Source organism: Coregonus clupeaformis, chromosome 23 (genome assembly GCF_020615455.1).
Source record: "Coregonus clupeaformis isolate EN_2021a chromosome 23, ASM2061545v1, whole genome shotgun sequence".
Taxonomy (NCBI): domain Eukaryota; kingdom Metazoa; phylum Chordata; class Actinopteri; order Salmoniformes; family Salmonidae; genus Coregonus; species Coregonus clupeaformis.
This window is the reverse complement of record NC_059214.1, coordinates 41,277,095-41,304,102: the sequence shown is the minus strand read 5'-3', so window position 1 is coordinate 41,304,102 and position 27,008 is coordinate 41,277,095. Positions and strand designations below refer to the sequence as shown.

General features: G+C 43.8%; 1 protein-coding gene across 1 annotated transcript; it reads right to left on the bottom strand.

Moving 5' to 3' along the window:
* Nucleotides 1-9,765: 9,765 nt before the first annotated feature.
* Nucleotides 9,766-12,791, bottom strand: LOC121536142 (transcription cofactor vestigial-like protein 3; the record flags this gene model as incomplete). The annotated part of the gene is made up of 3 exons (XM_045206464.1): nt 9,766-10,387; nt 10,505-11,077; nt 12,527-12,791. Coding segments are annotated over 3 exons (876 nt in total), but the record flags the coding sequence as incomplete, so codon positions are not given.
* Nucleotides 12,792-27,008: the final 14,217 nt, after the last annotated feature.

The window sequence follows — 27,008 nt, the reverse complement described above, 5'->3', positions numbered from 1 at the left end:
GTGTTGCTGATTGTTAGACTAATCATCTGCTCAATTACTCTGGAATTTGGAGCGAGGGATGAAGGAGGGGTGAAGGAGGGACAAGGGTTGTGTTCTGACAGATCAGCACTCTCTCCTCTCTCTCCCCCTACTCGCGCTCTCTCCCCCTACTCTCTCTCTCCCCCTGCTCTGTCTCTCTCCCCCACTCTCTCTCTCCCCCTACTCTCTCTCTCCGTCCTACTCTCTCCCCCTACTCTCTCTCTCCCCCTGCTCTGTCTCTCTCCCCCACTCTCTCTCTCCCCCTACTCTCTCTCTCCGTCCTACTCTCTCCCCCTACTCTCTGTCTCCCCTACTCTCTCTCTCCCCCTACTCTCTCTCTCCCCTACTCTCTCTCCCCCTACTCTCTCTCCCTACTCTCTCTTTCTTACCCCTACTCTCTCTCTCCCTACTCTCTCTTTCTCCCCCCTACTCTCTCTCTTCCCTTCTCTCTCTCAACCCTACTCTCTCTGTCCCCCCTCTATACTCTCTCTCCCCCTACTTGCTCTCTCCCCTACTCTTTCTTTCTTTCTTTCTTTCTTTCTTTCTTTCTTTCTTTCTTTCTTTCTTTCTTTCTTTCTTTCTTTCTTTCTTTCTTTCTTTCTTTCTTTCTTTCTTTCTTTCTTTCTTTCTTTCTTTCTCTGGTTGGCTAGAGGTAGGAGAAGTCACACCTCTGATCAGTGAGGAGCTACCAGAGTGACCCTCAGAGGAGAAAGTGAGCTTCATTCTGTATGCCTCCATTTCTGGCTGTCCATCTACCATGACCATTTAACAGGCTGTTAAAATCACATCAATAAATGTCACAGTGTTTAGTAGTGGGGTTATTGTTGGCTGTGTGAATGCAGAGTGTTGTATGTTTAACAGACATTCCCACATCACACTGTCATTAACCCAATCAGACCACACAGCTGTTCTGTTCTGGAGGAATCCAATCTGATTAACTCTGGATGACAACAGAGGAGAAAATGTTGTTTATCTTATTGGTGTTTGTCTCAGGGACCAGGCAGCCATAGTAGCACACCAGTGGAACCAGAGGTAGGAGCTTACTCTCCTAGAGCAGGACTCAAATTCAGTCGAACTCTGCAGCTGGTTGCAGATTCTGATTGAACTTGGCCCGTAGAACATCACAGTGATAAGACCTTACATCTGGTACAATCACACTTGATATTCAGCGTGATTAGATCTTTATCATGAAGTGAATTCATTCCTGTAGCGTTGAGACCTACAACCCCCGCATCTGACAAGTTCCCCAACTACAGACCCAGAACAGGAAGACCAACCGTTAAATTATTCATAATTTATTAATGACAAGTATTGTAATTGGATCAACGTGTCTGATCGTGTGAGTGGGTGTTTGATCAAAATGTGCAGGAAATACAATAACTATATTCAAGGCATTTCACATGCAGTCATACCTACTAAATGTAATCACGACTCCACTGTTGGATGCGTGTGACATCCTCTCGTCTCCTCTCCTGTCCTCTCCTCTCCTCCTGTCCTCTCCTCTTCTAAAAAGTATTATTTTTAAATAGTTACTACCGGAAAACCTATAATTCAAGTCAAGTATTGTCAGGCTAACTGTCTGTTCAGAGTACAAACTGCTCGCTCTGCTCCTGAGAGTTTCTTGGATTGAAAACATGTAGTTCTCCATGAGGAGGTACGTGAATGAAAAGAAAATAAGCAATGAAAGACCGCATATCCACTCAATGTCAAAATTAATATATTTGTGCTTCACCAAGGAAAATAAATCCCAGTTGTAAAGGCCAGTTGTGTCGGTAGGTTCAGAGGCCGTTCAGTAACCATTTCAATCTGAGTGTGTGTTGCGTGAGGGATATTGGCTTTGGGTTCAGCTCAGCCTGTTCTCATTACGTTGCTTTAGTCTGTACAGCGGTTTGTGTGTGTGTGTGTGTGTGTGTGTGTGTGTGTGTGTGTTGGACCATACAGTGCATTCGGAAAGTATTCAGACCCCTTGACTTTTTCCAAAAAAAATTACGTTACAGCCTTATTCTAAAATTGATTTTTTGATTTATTTCCCTCATCAATCAACATACAATACCCCATAATGACAAAGCAAAAACAGGTTTTTAGAAAATTTTGCACATTTATTAAAAATAAAAAAAGGAAATATTACATTTACATAAGTATTCAGACCCTTTACGCAGTACTTTGTTGAAGCACCTTTGGTAGCGATTACAGCCTCGATTACAGGCCCTTAGCATTGAAGACCATTACAGTAGATGCTGATGCAGAGGCTACATGCTAATGCTAATGAGTAGATAAATGCCCAGTGCTTTGATTCTGCTACTGCAGGCTGGGGAGGAGGGAAAGGGCATAAACATAAATATGGGTTGTATTTACAATGGTGTTTGTTCTTCACTGGTTTCCCTTTTCTTGTGGCAACAGGTCACAAATCTTGTTGCTGTGATGGCACACTGTGGTATTTCACCCAATAGATATGGGAGTTGATCAAAATTGGATTTGTTTTGGAATTCTTTGTGGGTTTGTGTAATCTGAGGGAAATATGTGTCTCTAATATGGTCATACATTTGGCATGAGGTTAGGAAGTGCAGCTCAGTTTCCACCTCATTTTGTGGGCAGTGTGCACATAGCCTGTTTTCTCTTGAGAGCCAGGTCTGCCTACGGCGGCCTCTCTCAATAGCACGGCCATGCTCACTGAGTCTGTCCACAGTCAAAGCTTTTTTTAAATTTTGGGTCAGTCAGGGTGGTCAGGTATTCTGCCACTGTGTACTGTCTGTTTAGGGCCATGTAGCATTCCAGTTTGCTCAGTTTTTTGGTATATTCTTTCCAATTGTGCTCCGCCCGTAGGGCGGGGCACAATTGGCACAGCGTCGTCTGGGTTTGGCCGGTGTAGGCCGTCATTGTAAATAAGAATTTGTTCTTAACTGACTTGCCTAGTTAAATAAAGGTTAAATAAAAAAGTAGTTCTCTTTTTGTTTTCTCATGATTTGGTTGGGTTGATGTCCTGGGGCTCTGTGGGGTCTGTTTGTGTTTTTGAACAGAGCCCCAGGACCAGCTGGCTTAGGGGACTCTTCTCTATGTTAATCTCTCTGTAGGTGATGGCTTTGTTATGGAAGGTTTGGGAATCGCTTCCTTTTAGGTGGTTGTAGAATTTAACGTCTCTTTTCTGGATTTTGATCATTAGCGGGTATCGGCCTAATTCTGCTCTGCATGCATGATTTGGTGTTTTATGTTGTACACGGAGGATGTTTTTGCAGAATTCTGCATGCAGAGTCTCAATTTGGTGTTTGTCCCATTTTGTGAATTCTTGATTGGTGAGCGGACCCGAGAGCTCACAACCATAAAGGGCAATGGGTTCTATAACTGATTCAAGTATTTCTTGCCAGATCCTAATTGGGATGTCACATTCTTCTCTCTCAGATCGTTCACAGTTTTGTGGAAGTTACCATTGGTGCTGATGTTTAGGCCGAGGTAGGTATAGTTTTTTTGTGTGCTCTAGGGCAACGGTGTCTAGATGGAATTTGTATTTGTGGTCCTAGCAACTGGACCTTTTTTGGAACACCATTATTTTTGTCTTACTGAGATTTACTGTCAGGGCCCAGGTCTGACAGAATCTGTGCAGAAGATCTAGGTGCTGCTGTAGGCCCTCCTTGCTTGCAGACAGAAGCACCAGATCATCAGCAAACAGTAGACATTTGACTTCAGATTCTAATAGGGTGAGGCCGGGTGCTGCAGACTGTTCTAGTGCCCTCGCCAATTTGTATATGTTGAAGAGAGTGGGGCTCAAGCTGCATCCCTGTCTCACCCCATGGCCCTGTGGAAAGAAATGTGTGTGTGTTTTTTGCCAATTTTATCTGCACACTTGCTGTTTGTGTACATGGATTTTTTAATGTTGTGTGTTTTTCCCCCAACACCGCTTTCCATCAATTTGTATAGAAGACCCTCATGCCAAATTGAGGCAAAAGCTCTTTTAAAATCAACAAAGCATGTGAAGACATTGCCTTTGTTTTGGTTTGTTTGTTTGTTTGTTAATTAGGGTGTGAAGGATGAATACGTGGTCTGTCATATGGTAATTTTGTAAAAAGCCAATTTGACATTTCCTCAGTACTTTGTTTTCACTCAGGAAATGTACGAGTCTGCTGTTAATGGTAATGCAAAGGATTTTCCCAAGGTTGCTGTTGACGCATATCCCACGGTAGTTATTGGGGTCAAATTTGTCTCCACTTTTGTGGATTGGGGTGATCAGTCCTTGGTTCCAAATATTGGGGAAGATGCCAGAGCTGAGGATGATGTTAAAGAGTTTATTTTATAATTTCATTTAGGATACCATCAACACCACAGGCCTTTTTGGGTAGGAGGGTTTGTATTTTGTCCTGTAGTTCATTCAATGTAATTGGAGAATCCAGTGGGTTCTGGTAGTCTTTAATAGCTGATTCTAAGATTTGTAATTGATCATGTATATGTTTTTGCTGTTTGTTCTTTGTTATAGAGCCAAAAAGATTGAAGAAGTGGTTTATCCATACATCTCCATTTTGGATAGATAACTCTTCGTGTGGTTTGTTTAGTGTGTTAAATTTTCCCAGAAGTGGATAGATTCTATGGATTCTTCAATTATATTGAGCTGATTTCTAACGTGCTGTTCCTTCTTTTTCCGTAGTGTATTTCTGTATTGTTTTAGTGATTCACCATAGTGAAGGCGTAGGCTCAAGTTTTCTAGGTATCTATGTTTTATTTGGATAGGTTTCTAAATTTCTTTCTTAGCTTTTTGCATTCTTCATCAAACCATTTGTCATTGTTTTTAATTTTCTTAGGTTGTCTGCTTGACATTTTTCTATTTGATAGGGAAGCTGAAAGGTCAAATATACAATTTAGGCTTTCTACTGCCAAATTTACACCTTCACAATTACAGTGAAATGTTTGGTCCAGGAAGTTGTCTAAAAGGGATTGAATTTGTTGTTGCCTAATTGTTTTTTGGTAGGTTTCTACACTACTTTCCTTCCATCTATAGCATTTCTTGATATTGTGCAGTTCCCTTGGCTTTGATGCCTCATGATTGAGTATTGCTCTGTTCAAGTAGACTGTGATTTTGCTGTGATCTGATAGGGGTGTCAGTGGGCTGACTGTGAACGTTCTGAGAGACTCAGGGTTGAGGTAAGTGAAAAGGTAGTCTACAGTACTACTGCCAAGGGATGAGCTGTAGGTGTACCTAACATAGGAGTCTTCTCGAAGCCTACCATTGACTATGTACAAACCCAGCGTGCGACAGAGCTGCAGGAGTTGTGACCCGTTTTTGTTGGTTGTTTTGTCATAGTTGTGTCTAGGGGGGCATATTTGGGAGGGAACACTATCACCTCCAGGTAGGTGTTTGTCCCCCTGTGTGCTGAGAGTGTCAGGTTCTTGTCCAGTTCTGGCATTTAGGTCACCACAGACTTGTACATGTCCCTGGGCCTGTAAATGGTTGATCTCCCCCTCTAGGATGGAGAAGCTGTCATTGTTAAAGTATGGGGATTCTATTGGGGGGGATATAGGTAGCACACATGAGGAAATGTTTCTCTGTTGAGATAATTTCCTTATTAATTTCAAGCCAGATGTAAAATGTTCCTGTTTTGACTAATTTAATAGAGTGGGTTAGGTCTGCTCTATACCAAATTAGCATACCCCCTGAGTCTCTTCCCTGTTTCACACCTGGTAGTTTGGTGGATGGGACTACCAGCTCTCCTCTATACCATGTTTCTTGTAGGATGATAATGTCTGTATTTCAAATTTATTTGATGAAGTCTGGGTTCCTGCTCTTTAGGCCAAAGGCAGATGACCTCAGACCTTGTATATTCCAAGATGAGATAGTAAAATCTTTGAGTTCTGTAGTGTCTAGTGTTGTTTTCGTGAGGTTTAGGCCCGGACCATTACAGTAGGTGTGAGCAGAGCATGTTGAGCATCATACATACCTCTTAGGTTGCAGGATGGGGCTTGGGCAGGTGTATTAGCTCTCTCTCTAATCATGTCCAGTAAGCAGTAATCCTGGTGCTCTCTCTGCAGCCCCTCACTACACCAGGAGAGGCCTCCTCCTTTAAAGCAGTGGGACTAGAGGAACTCACTGTCGTGATCATCAGTTTTTGTTCTGTTTGTCAGCACAGTAAGCAGCAAAGACAACAACATGTTCAAGCCTCATCACAGGGCCCTAGATGAGGGGGTAGCTGAATCCTTAAGTTCAGGGTGGGACAGGAATGTTAGGAGAACACACACACACATACCACCTGGTTAGATCGCTTACTCACAGACACTGACACACCCCCTGAGACACACACACACACACACACACACACACACACACATGCAAACATACACATACACAAACACTACACAGCTGTCCGTCATGGATAAGAATAATACCAGTCTTGGCACCAGAGTTACCCTGAAATATTTAAAGCTGCTCTTCTCCAAAATAATGCTGATTTCACACCGGAGCACATAGCTTGCGCTCCACACATTCCTAGTGAAGGAGTAGATTAGGGTCGACCTCAAGGAGGCAATACTCCACATTCTGTTTATCTCTGTCTGCACGAAGACATTTCTGCACTGCAGCGTGGGTGTGTATGTGTACTGTCTGCCCCACTCACTGGTGGACTTCCTGTCCAGACAGGAAACAGGAAATACATTCCTGGCGTAGAGTACCAGATAGGCAACAGACATGTCATGGTATCTACAACAACTGTCTGAGGAATTCACCCCCCATCAGCCTCATATTAGTACCACGTTACAGACATACAGGACTGAGTATGAGACTGAAACCTTGGATAGTGTAGGTTAATTTCCATAATCTCTTAGGACTTTGTAGACTTTTTAATGTACATGGAACAAAAATATAAATGCAACATGTAAAGTGTTGGTCCCATGTTTCATGAGCTGAAATACAGTGGGGGAAAAAAGTATTTAGTCAGCCACCAATTGTGCAAGTTCTCCCACTTAAAAAGATGAGAGAGGCCTGTAATTTTCATCATAGGTACACGTCAACTATGACAGACAAATGAGAAAAAAAATCCAGAAAATCACATTGTAGGATTTTTAATGAATTTATTTGCAAATTATGGTGGAAAATAAGTATTTGGTCAATAACAAAAGTTTCTCAATACTTTGTTATATACCCTTTGTTGGCAATGACACAGGTCAAACGTTTTCTGTAAATCTTCACAAGGTTTTCACACACTGTTGCTGGTATTTTGGCCCATTCCTCCATGCAGATCTCCTCTACAGCAGTGATGTTTTGGGGCTGTCGCTGGGCAACACGGACTTTCAACTCCCTCCAAAGATTCTCTATGGGGTTGAGATCTGGAGACTGGCTAGGCCACTCCAGGACCATGAAATGCTTCTTACGAAGCCACTCCTTTGTTGCCCGGGCAGTGTGTTTGGGATCATTGTCATGCTGAAAGACCCAGCCACATTTCATTTTCAATGCCCTTGCTGATGGAAGGAGGTTTTCACTCAAAATCTCACGATACATGGCCCCATTCATTCTTTCCTTTACACGGATCAGTCGTCCTGGTCCCTTTGCAGAAAAACAGCCCCAAAGCATGATGTTTCCACCCCCATGCTTCACAGTAGGTATGGTGTTCTTTGGATGCAACTCAGCATTCTTTGTCCTCCAAACACGACGAGTTGAGTTTTTACCAAAAAGTTCTATTTTGGTTTCATCTGACCATATGACATTCTCCCCAATCCTCTTCTGGATCATCCAAATGCACTCTAGCAAACTTCAGACGGGCCTGGACATGTACTGGCTTAAGCAGGGGGACACGTCTGGCACTGCAGGATTTGAGTCCCTAGCGGCGTAGTGTGTTACTGATGGTAGGCTTTGTTACTTTGGTCCCAGCTCTCTGCAGGTCATTCACTAGGTCCCCCCGTGTGGTTCTGGGATTTTTGCTCACCGTTCTTGTGATCATTTTGACCCCACGGGGTGAGATCTTGCGTGGAGCCCCAGATCGAGGGAGATTATCAGTTGTCTTGTATGTCTTCCATTTCCTAATAATTGCTCCCACAGTTGATTTCTTCAAACCAAGCTGCTTACCGATTGCAGATTCAGTCTTCCCAGCCTGGTGCAGGTCTACAATTTTGTTTCTGGTGTCCTTTGACAGCTCTTTGGTCTTGGCCATAGTGGAGTTTGGAGTGTGACTGTTTGAGGTTGTGGACAGGTATCTTTTATACTGATAACAAGTTCAAACAGGTGCCATTAATATAGGGAATGAGTGGAGGACAGAGGAGCCTCTTAAAGAAGAAGTTACAGGTCTGTGAGAGACAGAAATCTTGCTTGTTTGTAGGTGACCAAATACTTATTTTCCACCATAATTTGCAAATAAATTCGTTAAAAATCCTACAATGTGATTTTCTTGATTTCTTTTTCTCAATTTGTCTGTCATAGTTGACGTGTACCTATGATGAAAATTACAGGCCTCTCTCATCTTTTTAAGTGGGAGAACTTGCACAATTGGTGGCTGACTAAATACTTTTTTTCCCCACTGTATAAGATCCCAGACATTTTCCATATGCACCAAAAGCTTATTACTCTCAAATTTTGTGCACACATTTGTTTACATCCCTGTTAGTGAGCATTTCTCCTTTGCCAAGATAATCCATCCACCTGAAGGTGTGGCATATCAAGAAGCTGATTCAACAGCATGATCATAACACAGGTGCATTTTGTGCTGGGGACAATAACAAGCCACTCTAAAATGTGCAGTTTTGTCATACAACACAATGCTGCAGATATCTCAAGTTTTGAGGGAGCGAGCAATTTGCATACTGACTGAAGAAATGTCCACCCGAGCGGTTGCCAGAGAATTGTATGTTCATTTCTCTACAATAAGCCACCTCCAAAGTCGTTTTAGAGAATTTGGCAGTACGTCGAACTAGCCTCACAACAGCAGACCACGTGTATGGCATCGTGTGTGTGAGCAGTTTGCTGATGTCAATGTTGTGAACAGAGAGCCCCATGGTGGCGGTGGGATTATGGTATGGGCAGGCATAAGCTACAGACAACAAACTCAATTGCATTTTATCAATGGCAATTTGAATGCACAGAAATACCATGACGAGATCCTGAGGCCCATTGTCATGGCGTTCATCCACCGCTATCACCTCATGTTTCAGCATGATAACGCACGGCCCCATGTCGCAAGGATCTGTACACAATTCCTGGAAGCTGAAAATGTCCCAGTTCTTGCATGGCCTGCATACTCACCAGACATGTCACCCATTGAGCATGTTTGGGATGCTCTGGATTGACGTGTATGACAACGGGTTCCAGTTCCTGCCAATATCCAGCAACTTTGCACAGCCATTGAAGAGGAGTGGGACAACATTCTACAGGCCACAATCAACAGCCTGATCAACTAGCTCTATGCGAAGGAGATGTGTCGTGCTGCATGAAACAAATGGTGGTCACACCAGATACTGACTGGTTTTCAGATCCACACCCCTGTGACCAACAGATGCATATCTGTATTCCCAGTCATGTGAAATCCATAGATTTGGGCCTAATGAATTTATTTAAATTGACTGATTTCCATATATGAACTGTAACTCAGTAAAATCTTTGAAATTGTTGCATGTTGCGTTTATATTTTTGTTCAGTATAGATGGAGTTCTGAGTAAAACTTCAAGGCTGTCCTTCATATCATTCCTAAATCATGCTGGGTGATGTCCAATGCTCAGATTTGATACAAAAAATTACATTTAGCTATGTGTACTTTGAGTCAGCTCTTAAAGATGTATGCCATGTTTGCCAATAGAACTTAGCAATTTATTACACATCAATAATTACATTTCTCCACACATACAGAACACCAGGGAACATGACAACACAGGGTTGGTGAAAAACAATTAGGAACAATCAAACACTTTATGTAAATGACAATCACTTCAGATCACAGTACTATATACAAAATATATTTCAGTCAATTACACACATTCAGCTAGTTACACACATAGCACTATATTAAAAGATCAGAAAGAGGCTTGGCTGAGCGGTGTTCCCACAAACTACATTCTTTAAACAGAACCATCATGTGGTATACTAGTTCCCAAACAGCCAGCTAATACTTTTGGTACAAATTAGGAACAACTATTTTGCCAAAGAGTGATCTGAAGTATCCCTGGTGGATTGTGAGGCATGAAGAGTAGTCTATACTTCTCCAGAGGGCTTTCTGAGAAACCTAAAACCACCCTGGAGTTCTGAGTTCTTCTAGTGAGCGGAGAGTCTTCTAGAGAATGAGTCCACAAAAAATGTGGTTCCAGGAGGTTCTATTAGAGCTGATCACAGCTCAGTGACAGGGTGATGTCACTGTGATATCATATCCTCTCTCTCAGAACCAAACAGCCTTCACTTTGTCCTGATCCAGACCTGGAGAAAGAGAACAGCATAACATCAACTTTTATATAAAACAACAACGTAGCATGCACGTAGACATGTGAGAGAGAGAGTGCGTGTGTGTGTGTGTGCTCCAGGTCAGCGGCTTACCTGAGTCGTAGATATCCAGGGGTGTGTGTAGAGCTGCGGGCCAGGCTGAGGGGGTCAGGGTGGGGGGGCTGGGGCTGGCCTGCTCCACCTCTGTCTTCACATCGCTGTGTATCCCTGGGCTCTGGCTGATGTGTGTGGTACTGTGTGTAGTACTGTGTGTGCTGTGTCCCACAGGGCTGTGGGCTAGGGGGCTCTGAGTCTTCACACCAGGCAGGAGCAGAGTGCTGAACCTGGGTTCTAGGCCTGGGCCATGGGACGGGAGGGAATGTAATACTGGGTGTGTGTGCCGGGGGTGCATGTGTGTGTGAGGGTGTGTGTGTGGGTAGACGTCGTGGATGTGTGTGTAGCTGGCGGAGGTCTGGGGGCTGAGGCTGTAGGCCCAGGGGTCAGGGAGAGAGGTTGGAGGAGGTTGGCTGGGCTGGGGCAGAGCGTGGCCTGTCCAGAGAGCTATGTCTGGGGCATGGAAGGCTGCAGGGCTGGGGGAGAAGTCTGGGTGAATGGACAGACAGGGGCTGGTCTGGGACTGGTAACCACCACCCCACAGAGAAGAGGACAGAGAACTACACTGGCCCTCTGAAAGAGAAAATAGATATAGTCAGTAAATGATACACAGACATTCATGTAAACAACCTAAAGGTTACCAGTAGTGCTGAGCGATTAGTGCTTTTTGAGGTTGGTTCAAATGCCCTATGCATTATGTGGGTTGAATGCTGTAACACAGAATAAAACAATTAATAAAAGTACCATGATGGTAGTGACTGCCCATTACTGCTTATCACTTATTAATCATCATGTATTCACATTACTTTACTTTAATAAAAGCTTTCCGTTTTTGTGTATATTACATTTGTGTTATTTGATGACTTTATTTAATTCCAAGTCATCATCTCATCTCTATAGAGCTGCTGCCTATGCTCTCTGACAAAATCACAATTTTAGTAGTTCTTCAAAGTAAATAAGGCATATTTTATGACTGCTGAATACCAACTATTAATCAGTGGTTTCCAAACTGTGGGGCTCAGTCCGGCTTTCAACTTACTCTTGAAAGCTGTAATAGTAGAAAGCACAAGGTGCAATCAGTATTCCTCTTGTCATGTCAGTCATTGCATACCTTAGAGAGCTATTTATAACTTGTCAAAAATGTCCAGATCAACTAGCCCAAGTTTTTTTGCTAAGTTTTGTAGCCCATAGATTTTGTAGTAATGTTCGAGTCACTCAAATATCACATTAATGCACATTAGACATGGCAAAATGTATAGAATTGCAAGAAGATTAGCTTTAAAACTGCAAAGTTTTCTCTGCACCCCATGACAAAATGTGTAGAATAGCAGGAAATAAGATTTAAACATGCAAAATGTTCTCTCCGCCAACAAGAGGTGTGTGAACAGTTTGTGTCATGAACAGTACTTGTGCCCATAGAAATAGAGGTGGCGCGCAGGGGGGTGGGATGTTCCCCAATACTGGAAGGGGAGCCTGAGTGAAAAAGTTTGGGAACCTCTGACTTAGATAATGTATTCTCAGGTAGAGATACCTCGCGAAGCAACTGCTCTCTTACCCTCTCGATCACGCGTTCTTCTCTCTTCTCTGTCTCCACACAGACTGGATTATGGTCATTGTAGTTAATTACCACGTTTTCTGCACTAACTATGTAGAATATTGTCCTGTTGGAAACTACAACCCCCAACTACATCTCACAGTTCGGGCTTGATCTGATTTATCTCTAAAGAAACTGAGCATTGAGCTCAGAAAAAAACAGAACGAAATGGAATTCTAATAAATGAACCAACGTTGGTTTAAAAAACAAAAAATACCCTATATTTCGGTTAATCGCTCAGCACTAATTACCAGTGAAGAATTTCTATCGGAAAAGGTTTTTAGGTACACTAGGTTTTTCCACAATTACATTTTTATTATTATAGATAAAAAGTAACAGTAAAAGATAATGAATCCATTTGAATAACACTGTTTTCAGATTACATTAAAATTATGAGTAATGGTACGAGTGTCCCTGTGTTTTCCTACCTTTCCACAGTCCAGCCGAGGCAGAGGTGTGTATGGGGGGGCACCTGGAGGTCTTGGTCTCTCCAGTGAAGGTGCTGGGTTGGCTCAGAGCCCTGGAGAAATGCTCATCCACCACATCCCCGATGTCGCCGTGGAAATAGGTGAACAGGACACACCTGGAGCTCAGGTACTCTGCCTCAGCCGGCTGGCTGTCCTTCCCAGACCCCCAAGAGCCCCCAAAGCCCCCCAGCCCAGAACCCTCCAGGCCTTGTCGGACCCCCTTCTCCCCAGCCAGCCTCCCCCCTCCACCCCCACGCTGCTGTTGCTGTCTCCCCCCTGGACACTGCTGCTCTGTGCTGTCCTGCTGCATCCTACTGTAAACACCCAGCTTCTTCTACAGAGAGACAGAAATAGACCGAGAGGGAGAGGGAGAGAGAGAAAGGGTTAAAGTACGAAAAATGTATGCCACAGATTCAGCCATGAGAGCACCAGCCTGTCTGTCTATTCAGCAACACAACGATCAAACCAGATGATTCAACTTGTATACATCAACTGAACAAAATACATCAATGCCCTTGTTAAAAGTCATACTAGCCAGTATAATTACTTCAATTCTCTATGACCTCTATATTAAGAAAAACGAATCATCTTTACAGACCGAAGTTTATCCAAGAAGTTGTAGGATGTTTCTCAGCGTGTGTTCTGGTGAAAGTATGACGACAATGCAAATGCTCGCGGCGGTTCCAAATGGAACCATCATCATCAACATTCCTGAGTGACAGTGACGAGCTCTCATTACATCACCCTTCTGATGGAACGAGGAGTCCGAGTCATTCTGCATGACCTGCTCTAACTAAATACACCACGAGAAATGACCGCTTCAACTTTTCAACTGGTAACTTTTAGAGTTCTGTGATACCCAGGACTCTTCGCTGTGAACTGACATCTGCGACGCGCCAAAACATTGCTCACGAACTGTATTCGTGCGTAAAAGCGCAAATTATGGGAACACTAAAATAGCCTAGTATTAAAAAGCAAACATATACTACGCCATTACTATTTCAGAGCAGTGCGTTGGTTCGTCTAGTCTGGACACCCACCTGTTGCTGGTGATGATGGTGATAGTATGCCGCTTTGTAGGCTGCTGTCGCTGCTGCTGAAGACGCAGGGAGGTAGTGAGCTCCATAACTCTGGTGAAACATCACATCCAGACAACTCATAACTGGGACGAAGCTGGCAGGGGCTCAAAGAGAAACACAGCCTGGATCAGCGCTCCTCAGACGGATGTAATCCTCAGGTCCACCGCTGCCTCCATATAAACCATTGCGGTGACAATAGACATGCCGTCGGTGAAAGGCGCTGTTTGCATAAAGACAATACCGAGCCAATAGGACCAACACCTCCTACTGAGCCGAACCAAACCCGAGTGAAAGCGAACATAAGGTACCCGACAAACTCCACTTGGCCAAGTTCTTAGAAGCGACGCTGATTGGAGGAAAGTTTTAACGGTACTCTATGGGCTATGGAGAGGAGATGAGGGGGGACTCTGCGCGTACACGCCCACGGAGCGCAAACCCGCGGCTCGGAGAAGAGAGGTATGAGGTGTGAGTGTAGCAGCCACTTGAAGATAGAATTTTGAGGCTATCAGTGAATTCTAATTGTGATCATCGTCAGATAAGTGAATGTAAATATCCAGCATTGTGTCATGGACTATGTTTCATTTTATGTTATAATTTTAACCCATTGAGTGTGGCATGTCTATTTGGGGAATTCCATATTATTGTAGAACTTTGGCCTAGTTTTCCAGTAAACTTGGCAGGCTCTGACATGACCAAAAAAGGGGAGAAAGTGGCAGACACAGGTAACTGCCAAAATAAAGGAAACACCAACATAAAGTGTCTTAATAGGGCGCTGGGCCACTACGAGCCGCCAGAACAGCTTCAATGTGCCTTGGCATAGATTCTACAAGTGTCTGGAACTCTATTGGAGGGATGCGACGCCATTCTTTCGTGATAAATTCCATAATTTGGTGTTTTGTTTATGGTGCTGGAAAACGCTGTCTCAGGCGCCGCTCCAGAATTTCCCATCAGTGTTCGATTGGGTTGAGATCACACACACACACACACACACACACACACACACACACACACACACACACACACACACACACACACACACACACACACACACACACACACACACACACACACACACACACACACACACACACACACACACACACACACACACACACACACACACACACACACAGCTTTCCCTGTCTCTGTTTGCTCTTCCTCTGCTGGGGCTGCTGTAGTTGCTGTGCTGGGAGACTCCTCATTATTATTAGACTCACTAACACAGAGACTACTGGGCCTTTCAGCACGCACCCCAAAAACAACCGATGTCAACATTAGTATCTACTTATATCACTATATTCATACTTCACTAAATAAACCAGTGCAACCAACAAACTGTACCACACTGACTGCATTCAGTTCCAATTCCATATCAGAAATATATTGCTTTTCCACACACCCACACCTTTTAGATCTATTACTTATAATAAGAACCTGTGTGAAGGGGCCAGGGTTTGGTTTGGAACAGGGCCCCTAGCTGTCTTTGGTCCTTAGTTAGGAACTGTCAGTGGAAGATGTCAATGAGTGATCTGCTGACACCTGCTGGTAACATCACATAGTTTACAGATCACAGAGAGTGTTCTCACCATATAATTACATATAGAACTTCATAATAAGATCTCTGTGGGTCACACCACTCCTCTCTGGCCCTGAGTAAACCTAACCTTGTGTTTCTCACATGGCTGGTGCTTCTGTCCCAGATTTAGACACGAATAAAGGTATTATATGGTCCTGGCCTGTGATTTCAGGCCCAACTCTGTAGATGGTGTGTGGATCGTGTCAGTTTCTGTAGAGCATTGACAGCTGTGCTTGAGAGGCTGTAAACAACACACAAGTGCTGCTGATGGTTATTATGAGGATATTTTTTAGGAGAAGAGAGGTGAGCCTGCAGAGCACATTAAGGTGCTGCCTGACCTGGTCTGGTCTGGTCTGGTTCGGACCCTCAGTATACAGTCGTTGTCAAAAGTTTTGAGAATGACACAAGTATTGGTCTTCACAAAGTTCGCTGCTTCAGTGTTATGAGATATTTTTGTCAGATGCTACTATGGTATACTGAAGTATAATTACAAGCATTCCATAAGTGTCAAAGGCATTTATTGACAATTACATTACGTTTATGCAAAGAGTCAATATTTGCAGTGTTGACCCTTTGTCACGTTCGTTGTATAAAGGACTGGACCAAGGTGCAACGTGGTATGCGTACATAGTCGTTTATTATATAAACACCGACAAAATAACAAAATCCAACAGAATGTGAAGTTCAAAAGGCTAAACATCCAACAAGCCAAACAGAAACAAGATCCCACAACATAGGTAGGCAACATGGCTGCCTAAGTATGATCCCCAATCAGAGACAACGATCAACAGCTGCCTATGTTTGGGAATCACACCCGGCCAACATAGAAATATACATTCTAGATATAAACATAGATATTCACACCCTGACCAAACCAACTAGAGATCTCTATGTCAGAGCGTGACAGTACCCCCCCAAAGGTGCGGACTCTGGCCGCAAAACCTGACTCATTAGGGGAGGGTCCGGGTGGGCATTTAGCCTCAGTGGCGGCTCCGGCTCCGGGTGTGACGTCAACCTTACTGTCCTCTCCTTTTCTGGCTCCCCGTTGCACACCTGGTCCGGTCTGGACCCCGGCGCGATGCTTCCCCTCTCAGTCCTCCCACGATGCCCCGACCCTGGAGAGGCCTGGGCCTGGACCGGCAATCCTCCCGTGATGCACCAAGCCCTGTCTGGAGCCTGGTGTGGGAGAGTAGACGACCGGAGCTGGACTAGGCACCGGTGGAGCGGACTGCTCTGGCACTGGAGTGGATCAGCTGACCGGATCTAGACTAGGCACCGGTGGAGCGGACTGCTCTGGCACTGGAGTGGATCAGCTGACCGGATCTAGACTAGGCACCGGTGGAGCGGACTGCTCTGGCACTGGAGTGGATCAGCTGACCGGATCTAGACTAGGCACCGGTGGAGCGGACTGCTCTGGCACTGGAGTGGACCGTACCGGTCTGGGGACACGCACCACTAGTTTGGTGCGAGGAGCAGGTACGGGCCGTACAGGACTGGAGACACACACGTTCTAAATGGGATTGTTTATTAAAATAAAAATAATGTTTATTTTTAATTCACAATCTGTAGAAGCAATGAGAATAGAAAGGTTCAGAACTTTTGTAAAACATCACAGTACGGTTGAAATATATATGGCAAATAGAAATCCTATATGGATGGTGTTAAGAGATAGATGGGAGGTATTGAATAGAGTTGAAGGATGGGACTAATAACAAATAACAACAAATAATAACAAAGATAGCTAATAATGTAAGCATACTGTGTCCATAATAAGTATATAGGTTGTATGTTGGGAGCTTTTGGGAAAGAGCACAGTTAGAAAGATATGGCATATAGAAGCAAACCGGATGGACATCATGAAAATGATCGGAGAGGTTGAGAGTAGAAGAAGTTCAGGAGGAAAAAAATAAATAAATATATATAATAGAATTATTGTAAAATTAACTGTGTCCATAAGGTGTAGAGAGTAAGTATAGACCGGAAGTAGAGGCCTGGGCATTGTTGTTCACTAATTTACTCCAAGTAGGGAAAGGATGGCAGTGTTGAAAAGTAATAAAGGAAAAAGGTTCTCAATGGGATTAAGGCATGGTTCTTCAATTCCGGTCCTGGAGGGCCCAAACACTTCTGTTTCCAGGTCTGAATTAGCCCCTGATTAGAAGGAGAGGATAAAAAACGAAGGTGTTTCGGCCCTCCAGGACCGGAATTGAAGAACCCTGGATTAAGGTCTGGGGAGTTTCCTGGCCATGGACCCAAAATGTCGATGTTTTGTTCCCCGAGCCACTTAGTTATCACTTTTGCCTTATGGCAAGGTGCTCCATCATGCTGGAAAAGGCATTGGTCGTCACCAAACTGTTCTTGGATGGTTGGGAGAAGCTGCTCTCGGAGGATGTGTTGGTACCATTTTTTATTCATGGCTGTGTTCTTAGGCAAAATTGTGAGTGAGCCCACTCCCTTGGCTGAGAAGCAACCCCACACATGAATGGTCTCAGGATGCTTTACTGTTGGCATGACACAGGACTGATGGTAGCGCTCACCTTGTCTTCTCCGGACAAGGTGTTTTCCGGAGTCCCCAAACAATCGGAAAGGGGATTCATCAGAGAAAATTATTTTACCCCAGTCCTCAGCAGTCCAATCCCTGTACCTTATGCAGAAAATCATTCTGTCCCTGATGTTTTTCCTGGAGAGAAGTGGCTTCTTTGCTGCCCTTCTTGACACCAGGCCATCCTCTAAAAGTCTTTGCCTCACTGTGCGTGCAGATGCACTCACACCTGCCTGCTGCCATTCCTGAGCAAGCTCTGCACTGGTGGTGCCCCGATCCCGCAGCTGAATCAACTTTAGGAGATGGTCCTGGCGTTTGCTGGACTTTCTTGGGCGCTCTGACGCCTTCTTCACAACAATTGAACCTCTCTCCTTGAAGTTCTTGATGATCCGATAAATGGTTGATTTAGGTGCAATATTACTAGCAGCAATATCCTTGCCTGTGAAGCCCTTTTTGTGCAAAGCAATGATGACGGCATGTGTTTCCTTGCAGGTAACCATGGTTAACAGAGAAAGAACAATGATTTCAAGCACCACCCTCCTTTTAAAGCCTCCAGTCTGTTATTCTAACTCAATCAGCATGACAGAGTGATCTCCAGCCTTGTCCTCGTCAACACTCTCACCTGTGTTAACAAGAGAATCACTGACATGATGGCAGCTGGTCCTTTTGTGGCAGGGCTGAAATGCAGTGGAAATGTGTTTTTGGGATTAAGTTCATTTTCATGGCAAAGAGGGACTTTGCAATTAATTGCAATTCATCTGATCACTCTTCATGACATTCTGGAGTATATGCAATTTGCCATCATCAAAACTGAGGCAGCAGACTGTGTGAAAATTAGTATTTGTGTCATTCTCAAAACTGTTGACCACGACTGTAGAGGAGCAGCAGGACTATAGAGAGATAAGAGAGAGATGGCTGTGTTCGCTGAGTCCACTTGTTTCTCAAGTGAGTTCCATGATAAAGCCTGACATACACACTGAAGGACCAGCTGCCCTGCCTACACACACACACACACACACACACACACAAAAACACATGCACACGCATGTACGCACACACGCACACGCACTCAGGGGTGAAGATATCAGTAGGTATATCCTGAGGGGCTCATGCCCACTGCTCATCTCATTACAGAAGGACTCAGCGCTTCAGTGTAAAGGGTCTAATTTACCTAACACTGCTGTTTTATAATCTCTGTGATTCACTTCCTTATGTATACCATGTATAAATTAATGGGATCTTGAATTTATTTTATTATTGATATCAGTGTGTGTTGTTTTGCCCCAGTTTTAGAAAATGGGGTCAAACTGTTATGAGATGCAGGAGCAGCATATGCTGTTTCTTAATGATTGACTAAAAGAGCTATACAGGTTATGGGGCATAGCTCGATCTCTCTCTCCCTTTTTATCCCTTTATTTCTCTCTATCGCTTTCTCTCTTTCTCTAGCTCTCTCTTTATCTCTATTTCACATACACAGTATCACACATTGTGCGTTTGACATTTGCTCCATTCTGACAGGGCGGTAGTTAGGAAAGACATTATGGTGATTATCTTATTGATTTCCTGAGCCAGCCCTATTCCCTGTAGCTGTCAGATATGATACAGGCGTTAAACTGTTCCATTCACTTTGATGACGCCACACTCCGCAGATGGAGTGTTAATTATTCAGTCACGTTTTGATGATATATTAGTTCAGGAACTGGGGCAGAGTCAGTGGCGGGTTCTGATGATGTGTTGTTGGGCTGTGGAGGTGGGGCAGTTGTCACAGACGGAGATAGACATGCACACACACACACACACACACACACAGACAGACAGAGTTAAAGACCCCCACATATGCTCTTGTCCTCAGGGTCTCTCACTAAACACATTCCTCTCAGGGTCCCAGTCACATCTGGAGCAGCAACTCTCTCCTCTCTCCTCTTCTCGCCTTAATGAGATCATTATTAGGGGATGTTTAGAAGGGATGAGAGGAGAATTACAGGGATTAGAGGAGGAGGGCATACAGGGATAAAAGCAGTTGTTTATTTTTCTGTCCATGTTTTCCTCAAAGAATGAAACTCATCCACTGGGTTAGATCTCAGAGGGCTGTAGTGTTTTGGGCTGAAAAGGGTCTGACTTGTCCAAGACATACTGTATCACATCTTTTCTTTAGCCTTGTGGAAAACACAGCTCTGATTCACAACAGAAAACAGAGCGTGTTTTTAGATGTCTTGGTTACAATCTCTCTTCAGGACAGTAGTTTTCTTATCACCCGACATGATGACCATCCTAGTTGTTAGCAGTGAGTAACTGCTGAATGTGAGAAGCTGCAGGTGTGAGTGTTATTAGTGATAATGAGGGATTAATAAGTATCACTTCCTTCATCATAAGAACTGCAGAGTCTGGAGTTTGTAACATGGATGTTGTTCTATTGTAGTCCCTTCTAAAAAACACCAGTCTCTATTGTTTTCTCCAGAGTCTGGAGAATGTAACATGGATGTTGTTCTATTGTAGTCCCTTCTAAAAAAACACCAGTCTCTATTGTTTTCTCCAGAGTCTGGAGAATGTAACATGGATGTTGTTCTATTGTAGTCCCTTCTAAAAAAAACACCTGTCTCTATTGTTCTCTCCAGAGTCTTTCTACAACACCTGATGATAATGATGACGATGATGACGATGATGATGACGATGATGCTCTAATGGTTCATATCTCCTCTCTAATCACCCTGGAACACTACAAACTAGTGTGTCGGTGTGCTAACTGAGGAAAGGAGAGGGGAGCGCAGACATTAATAGCCAATTAAACAGCCATTAGTACAGCTTTAGTTATTACAGTGGTTGGGTTACATACTGATACTGATACGCAGACAGACAGACAGACAGACAGACATACAGACAGACAGACAGACAGACAGACAGACAGACAGACAGACAGACAGACAGATAGGCAGACAGGCAGGAAGGCATACAGACAGACAGACAGATAGGCATACAGACAGACAAATAGGCAGGCAGACAGACAGACAGACAGACAGACAGACAGACAGACAGACAGATAGGCAGACAGACAGACAGGCCGATAGGCAGGCAGGCAGGCAGACAGACAGACAGACAGACAGACAGACAGACATACAGACAGACAGACAGACAGACAGATAGGCAGACAGACAGACAGGCCGATAGACAGATAGGCAGACAGACAGACAGACAGATAGGCAGACAGACAGGCCGATAGACAGACAGATTGTATTGTATTGTTTATATTATGTTTCCTATTAAAAATAATAGGTACATACAGGAGTGTTATTTGGGGGCTGATTTGAGTCAATATCCTTTTAACACATGGTCATTTGTGGGTTAATAGTGGGTGGTGGTTTAAATCAAATATAATTATTATGTCAAAATAAACATCTTTATTTTGCATTCAAGCCTCAGTTTTGGATGTATTCCTTTTTTTTTTACAGTGTGTGGGTGGGTCTCCATCTCTTCCAAATGACAACACAACATATTTTTAAACAAAATGCAGGATGAGCATCCAGTGTCATACCACACAGTGGCTAATATAATCACAATATAATGTAACACAGTCCAAGATAATCACATTTTTAATTGTTCCTGCTGTTTTAGCTATCATACTGATATCAAACTGCCACGCAGGACCGGAATGTCAATGGGACTTTTAATTGGATCTCACAAAGGGAATCCCACACTTGTGTGTGTCCTCCTCCGCGGTGGCGGTATAGGGCCATACGTGTTTTTAGTGTGTTAATGAAGTGAACAGTGGAGGACTCAGATCTCTCTGGGCTGACAGATCAGGCCTTTATAACCAGATAATTACAATAATAATATAACTCCCGCTCTATTAAAAATCACCAGTTTGCATATGAGATGATAATAGAGATAGGAGTGAATACTGAGAGTTATTTAATGAGGTGTTGGAGACTCAAAGACTGTCTGGATTGATGGAGGAGCCTCCTTGAATGGTCTGACAGGAAGACAAAGAGGTAATTGGAAATGGTCAGGCGAGGGAGAGAGAGACAGTGAAAAGAGAAGTCATTTCACAGTATAATGCATTTAGTATGTGTAACAATTCACTTCCATCTTGGTCTACAGACTAATTGTTTCTCTCTGTCTGTGCTGTTATTATTCCCAACATACCAGATCAGCAGAATAGATCCTAATTAAACCACATCATCTAATCATTGTCTGCACTGCTGTTTCCTTACCTGTTTAGACGTTATGCCTCCATCAAACCATAGAAAGATTAGATAGAATGTAGATTAGATTGACATTTTCTTGAAGGACTCGAACAGTGGGAGAGAGTGAAGGAGGTTAAGTCGTTTTATAAAGTACAGGCATTAAAGGCAACAATGAGTGTACATGCAGACAGAGAAACAGTTTCTGTGCCAGCACCTTGAGGAATAAAGAAAGTCTTTAACACACATTTCGGACTGTCTGAATATAATTACCTACCTTAATGTCCTGGGCATCCTGGGCGTATGTGTGCATGTGTGTGCATTTCGTGTGTGGATGTTTGTGTGCGACTGTAGGGGTGTGTCTGGCTGTCCCCTTTCTGACTGCAGGACTTGTCCTCTCTGCCCTTCCCTCTTTAATGAATCTAATTCCCCATGCTAATAATATTCACCAGCCTCCCTCCCCTCCCCTCCCCTGACTAATACTAGCTCTGTCCGGCCCCAGGGTGGTGGTGGTGGGGTGTGCTGGTGGTGGTGGGGTGGTAGAAGGGACAGGGGAGACTGGGGAAGCGAGGAGAATGGAGGCAGAAGGGTCTGTCGTCTGACCTCAGCGCTGGCGCTTCAGGAGACCAGGATAGAGCAGAGACAGAGAGACCTGATTATACATGTGGGATGTATCTGGTAATTGAGATAAAGACCAGGAGGGGACAGGAGAAGGGCATGTCATGCAGGGCTGAGAGAGGTGGATGGTGTGGAGAGAGAGGACTGACGGGAGAGACTGAGGGAGAGGAGAGGGACCTGATGTTCCATACCTGTTTCAGATTGTCTTCCTCAGGCTAGAGGTACCTGTGGATAACAGCTTGTCATTGGCTAGATTAATGAGTGTCTCCATTAGTACCCTGACTCCCTAGTGAGATGTCAGCAGAGAAAAGGTTTAAACAATAGTAGAACATCCCAATCTGACCTACTTTACATTATCACTGGAGTCAGTGACTCTGCTGAATTAATGGATTATTATTCATATTCACAGACAATGTCAATTACCTTCATTTTCTGTATGAAAGGTGTGGGTACAGTGTGTGTGTGCATGTGTGTGCGTCCCCTGCTCCAGGCTGTTAGTGATGAGCTAACCCACCAGGGAAGATAATCTTGCATTACCCACATTCCCCCTGCTGCCCTGTGCCTGAGAGAAACACGCCTCTCTCTCATTCTTCCCATGGGCTAAAGTAGCAGAGTCACTCACTGACTCACTGACCCTCTCCTCCTTTCCTCTTTCCCTGTCACCCCCCCTCCACCCTCCACCCTCCCCTCTATCTGTCCCGTTGTAGTCGACAGCATCCATCCATCAACTAGAGTGTCTTGCTGTTTAAATCCCCTGCTACCACTCTGAGTCCTGGGCCTGTCTCTGCCTGTGTCTGAATGTGTTAGCATCATAACACCATAACTTGTTACATGTCACATATCATACATATTATACCAGCCAGGCATGAACTTAGGACTGGTGGATGATCATGTCAATTAAATCATAATTTACTCCTGCTTGAATACATGCTGAATATGAACAATGCTAGAGTAATGTAAATTACATGCATCAGATTGTAAATTAAATGTAACCAGTTGACAGATATCCGTATAATAATTGAGAAAAAATATAAAAGCCCATGTTCCTATACTACCCTACCAAGCAAAAAGGCAGTACAGTGAGGGAAAAAAGTATTTGATCCCCTGCTGATTTTGTACGTTTGCCCACTGACAAAGATATGATCAGTCTATAATTTTAATGGTAGGGTTATTTGAAGAGTGAGAGACAGAATAACAACAACAAAAATCCAGAAAAACGCATGTCAAAAATGTTATAAATTGATTTGCATTTTAATGAGGGAAATAAGTATTTGACCCCTCTGCAAAACATGACTTAGTACTTGGTGGCAAAACCCTTTTTGGCAATCACAGAGGTCAGACGTTTCTTGTAGTTGGCCACCAGGTTTGCACACATCTCAGGAGGGATTTTGTTCCACTCCTTTTTGCAGATCTTCTCCAAGTCATTAAGGTTTCGAGGCTCACGTTTGGCAACTCTAACCTTCAGCTCCCTCCACAGATTTTCTATGGGATTAAGGTCTGGAGACTGGCTAGGCCACTCCAGGACCTTAATGTGCTTCTTCTTGAGCCACTCCTTTGTTGCCTTGGCCGTGTGTTTTGGGTCATTGTCATGCTGGAATACCCATCCACAACCCATTTTCAATGCCCTGGCTGAGGGAAGGAGGTTCTCACCCAAGATTTGGCCCCGTCCATCGTCACTTTGATGCGGTGAAGTTGTCCTGTCCCCTTAGCAGAAAAACACCCCCAAAGCATAATGTTTCCACCTCCATGTTTGACGGTGGGGATGGTGTTCTTTGGGTCATAGGCAGCATTCCTCCTCCTCCAAACACAGCGAGTTGAGTTGACGCCAAAAAGCTCGATTTTGGTCTCATCTGACCACAACACTTTCACCCAGTTCTCCTCTGAAACATTCAGATGTTCATTGGCAAACTTCAGACGGCCCTGTATATGTGCTTTCTTGAGCAGGGGGACCTTGCGGGCGCTGCAGGATTTCAGTCCTTCACAGCGTAGTGTGTTACCAATTGTTTTCTTGGTGACTATGGTCCCAGCTGCCTTGAGATCATTGACAAGATCCTCCCGTGTAGTTCTGGGCTGATTCCTCACCGTTCTCATGATCATTGTAACTCCACGAGGTGAGATCTTGCATGGAGCCCCAGGCCGAGGGAGATTGACAGTTATTTTGTGTTTTTTCCATTTGCGAATAATCGCACCAACTGTTGTCACCTTCTCCCCAAGCTGCTTGGCGATGGTCTTGTAGCCCATTCCAGGCTTGTGTAGGTCTACAATCTTGTCCCTGACATCCTTGGAGAGCTCTTTGGTCTTGGCCATGGTGGAGAGTTTGGAATCTGATTGATTGATTGCTTCTGTGGACAGGTGTCTTTTATACAGGTAACAAACTGAGATTAGGAGCACTCCCTTTAAGAGTGTGCTCCTAATCTCAGCTCGTTACCTGTATAAAAGACACCTGGGAGCCAGAAATCTTTCTGATTGAGAGGGGGTCAAATACTTATTTCCCTCATTAAAATGCAAATCAATTTATAACATTTTTGACATGAGTTTTTCAGGATATTTTTGTTGTTATTCTGTCTCTCACTGTTCAAATAAACCTACCATTAAAATTATAGACGGATCATTTCTTTGTCAGTGGGCAAATGTACAAAATCAGCAGGGGATCAAATAGTTTTTTCCCTCACTGTAACTGCTCATAGCGTGGAACTGAGAAAAATGGCTTTTATTTGCCTTGGTTTCACAGTAACCTTATGCAGTTACTGCTAACATGACCCCCATTTTCTCCAAAACACAATACAATAGAGGCAGGATACTTGTCCACATGATTAAGCATGTATTTAATGTAGCAAAAATGACTAACTAATTTTCGACCAAATGAGCAGTTACTGCCTTTTTGCTTGGTAGGGCAGTATACAAAGTCATCATTCAACATTCCTGAAGGGAAAGCATATATTTTATTATGTGTTGCATATGGATTACACTACAGTGAGTTTACGTGTAGAATGATACCTCAAAGCAAAATGTGTATTTTATATAGGTGATTCTCAGAGATTCCCAGTGATTGTACTGGGATCTAATTTCACACGATATCTCTCTCTGCTGTCTGTCTGTTTGTCTGTCTGTGTAGTTAGTTAGCAACACATTAACATTAAACGTCTGTTCGCCTAAGGCAAAACCACCAACAGAGAGAGAGAGAGGGAGAGAGATAGAATGGAGAGATACATTTTTTTAAATACCACAGAAGGAATTCTCATTTAATGTCCTCAACATGTCCCCCCTCCCTTCCCTCCAATATGAGATGTAAATATTTAATATAACTGAAGACAGCCTTCACAGCAAATACAGCAGGCTGTGGTTAGTGCCATTATGAAGGGTGCTGTAGAGCGCCTGTGTGCTGGGGGCTGGCTGGATGGATCACCTCTGGGCCTGTGGTAGTGGTAGTGATGACAGCGTTTAGCGCTGTTCCCTGTAGTCTACTACTGATTAGACCTAACATCTTCCTAATAACCTTAACTAGAACAACGCCCCAGGACGCTGCTCTCCTCCGCTGGGAGGGAGAGGGGGATGAGCTGAAGGCTACTCAACCACCTCTCCTCTGTCTTCTCAAAGTCACCCCACTATCCTCTGTCTCCTCTCATCTGTTATCTTCTCCTCTCCTCCTGTACTTGGCCCCATCCTCTCATTTTGAGCCAGAACTCCCCTTCTAACTCTCCTATTCTCCTCTTCTCTACTCCCTTCTTTTCCATTTAACCAAATGGAGGGAACTCAGAATTTTCATGGAATTGAGTTTGTTACGGTTCAAGTGACCAGACTGCAGAAGTTGCGGCATGAATATGAAGAGAAACCATCCTATGAATGTATTCTTTAATATAGCAGGTCCCTGACCTCAGTGGTAACATTATCCAGTGAGATGAGGATGGAATGAGAACAAAATAATTTATTGCGGTTTAAAGCTGTAGGGAGCGGTTTTATGTCTATCACTCCCTATGTGGTTGTTTTTATGTACGTGGTACTTTACTTTTTCATAGCTTAACACACACACACAGACACACAGACACACACACACGCACGAGCGCGCACAGAGACACACACACAGACATACAAATCTCTAGCATTTGCTATATTTCTATGTACATAGAAAATACCTCCAACGTATTTTCTAATGGGGGCATAATCCAATATGCAAAAATGAAAATCCAAAATGCTAATAGAAATGGCCTGCGCTCGACCTACTCTTGCTTTCAAGTGACTGGTCCTCTTTTTCTCCTCAGTCTCGGCAATTTCAGAGCAGAGTTAATAAAATCATCACTTTTAACTTTTATGGCTTTTATCTACTCCAGTTCTTACAGCATTCACTGATATGAATGGTAAAATGGTCCGTTTTGAGTTGGAACAGTACCGCGAGAAGACTGGAGGAGCTGGGCTGAGTCCCTTGGTGACGTCAGAGAGTCGGCGGTGTGTCAGG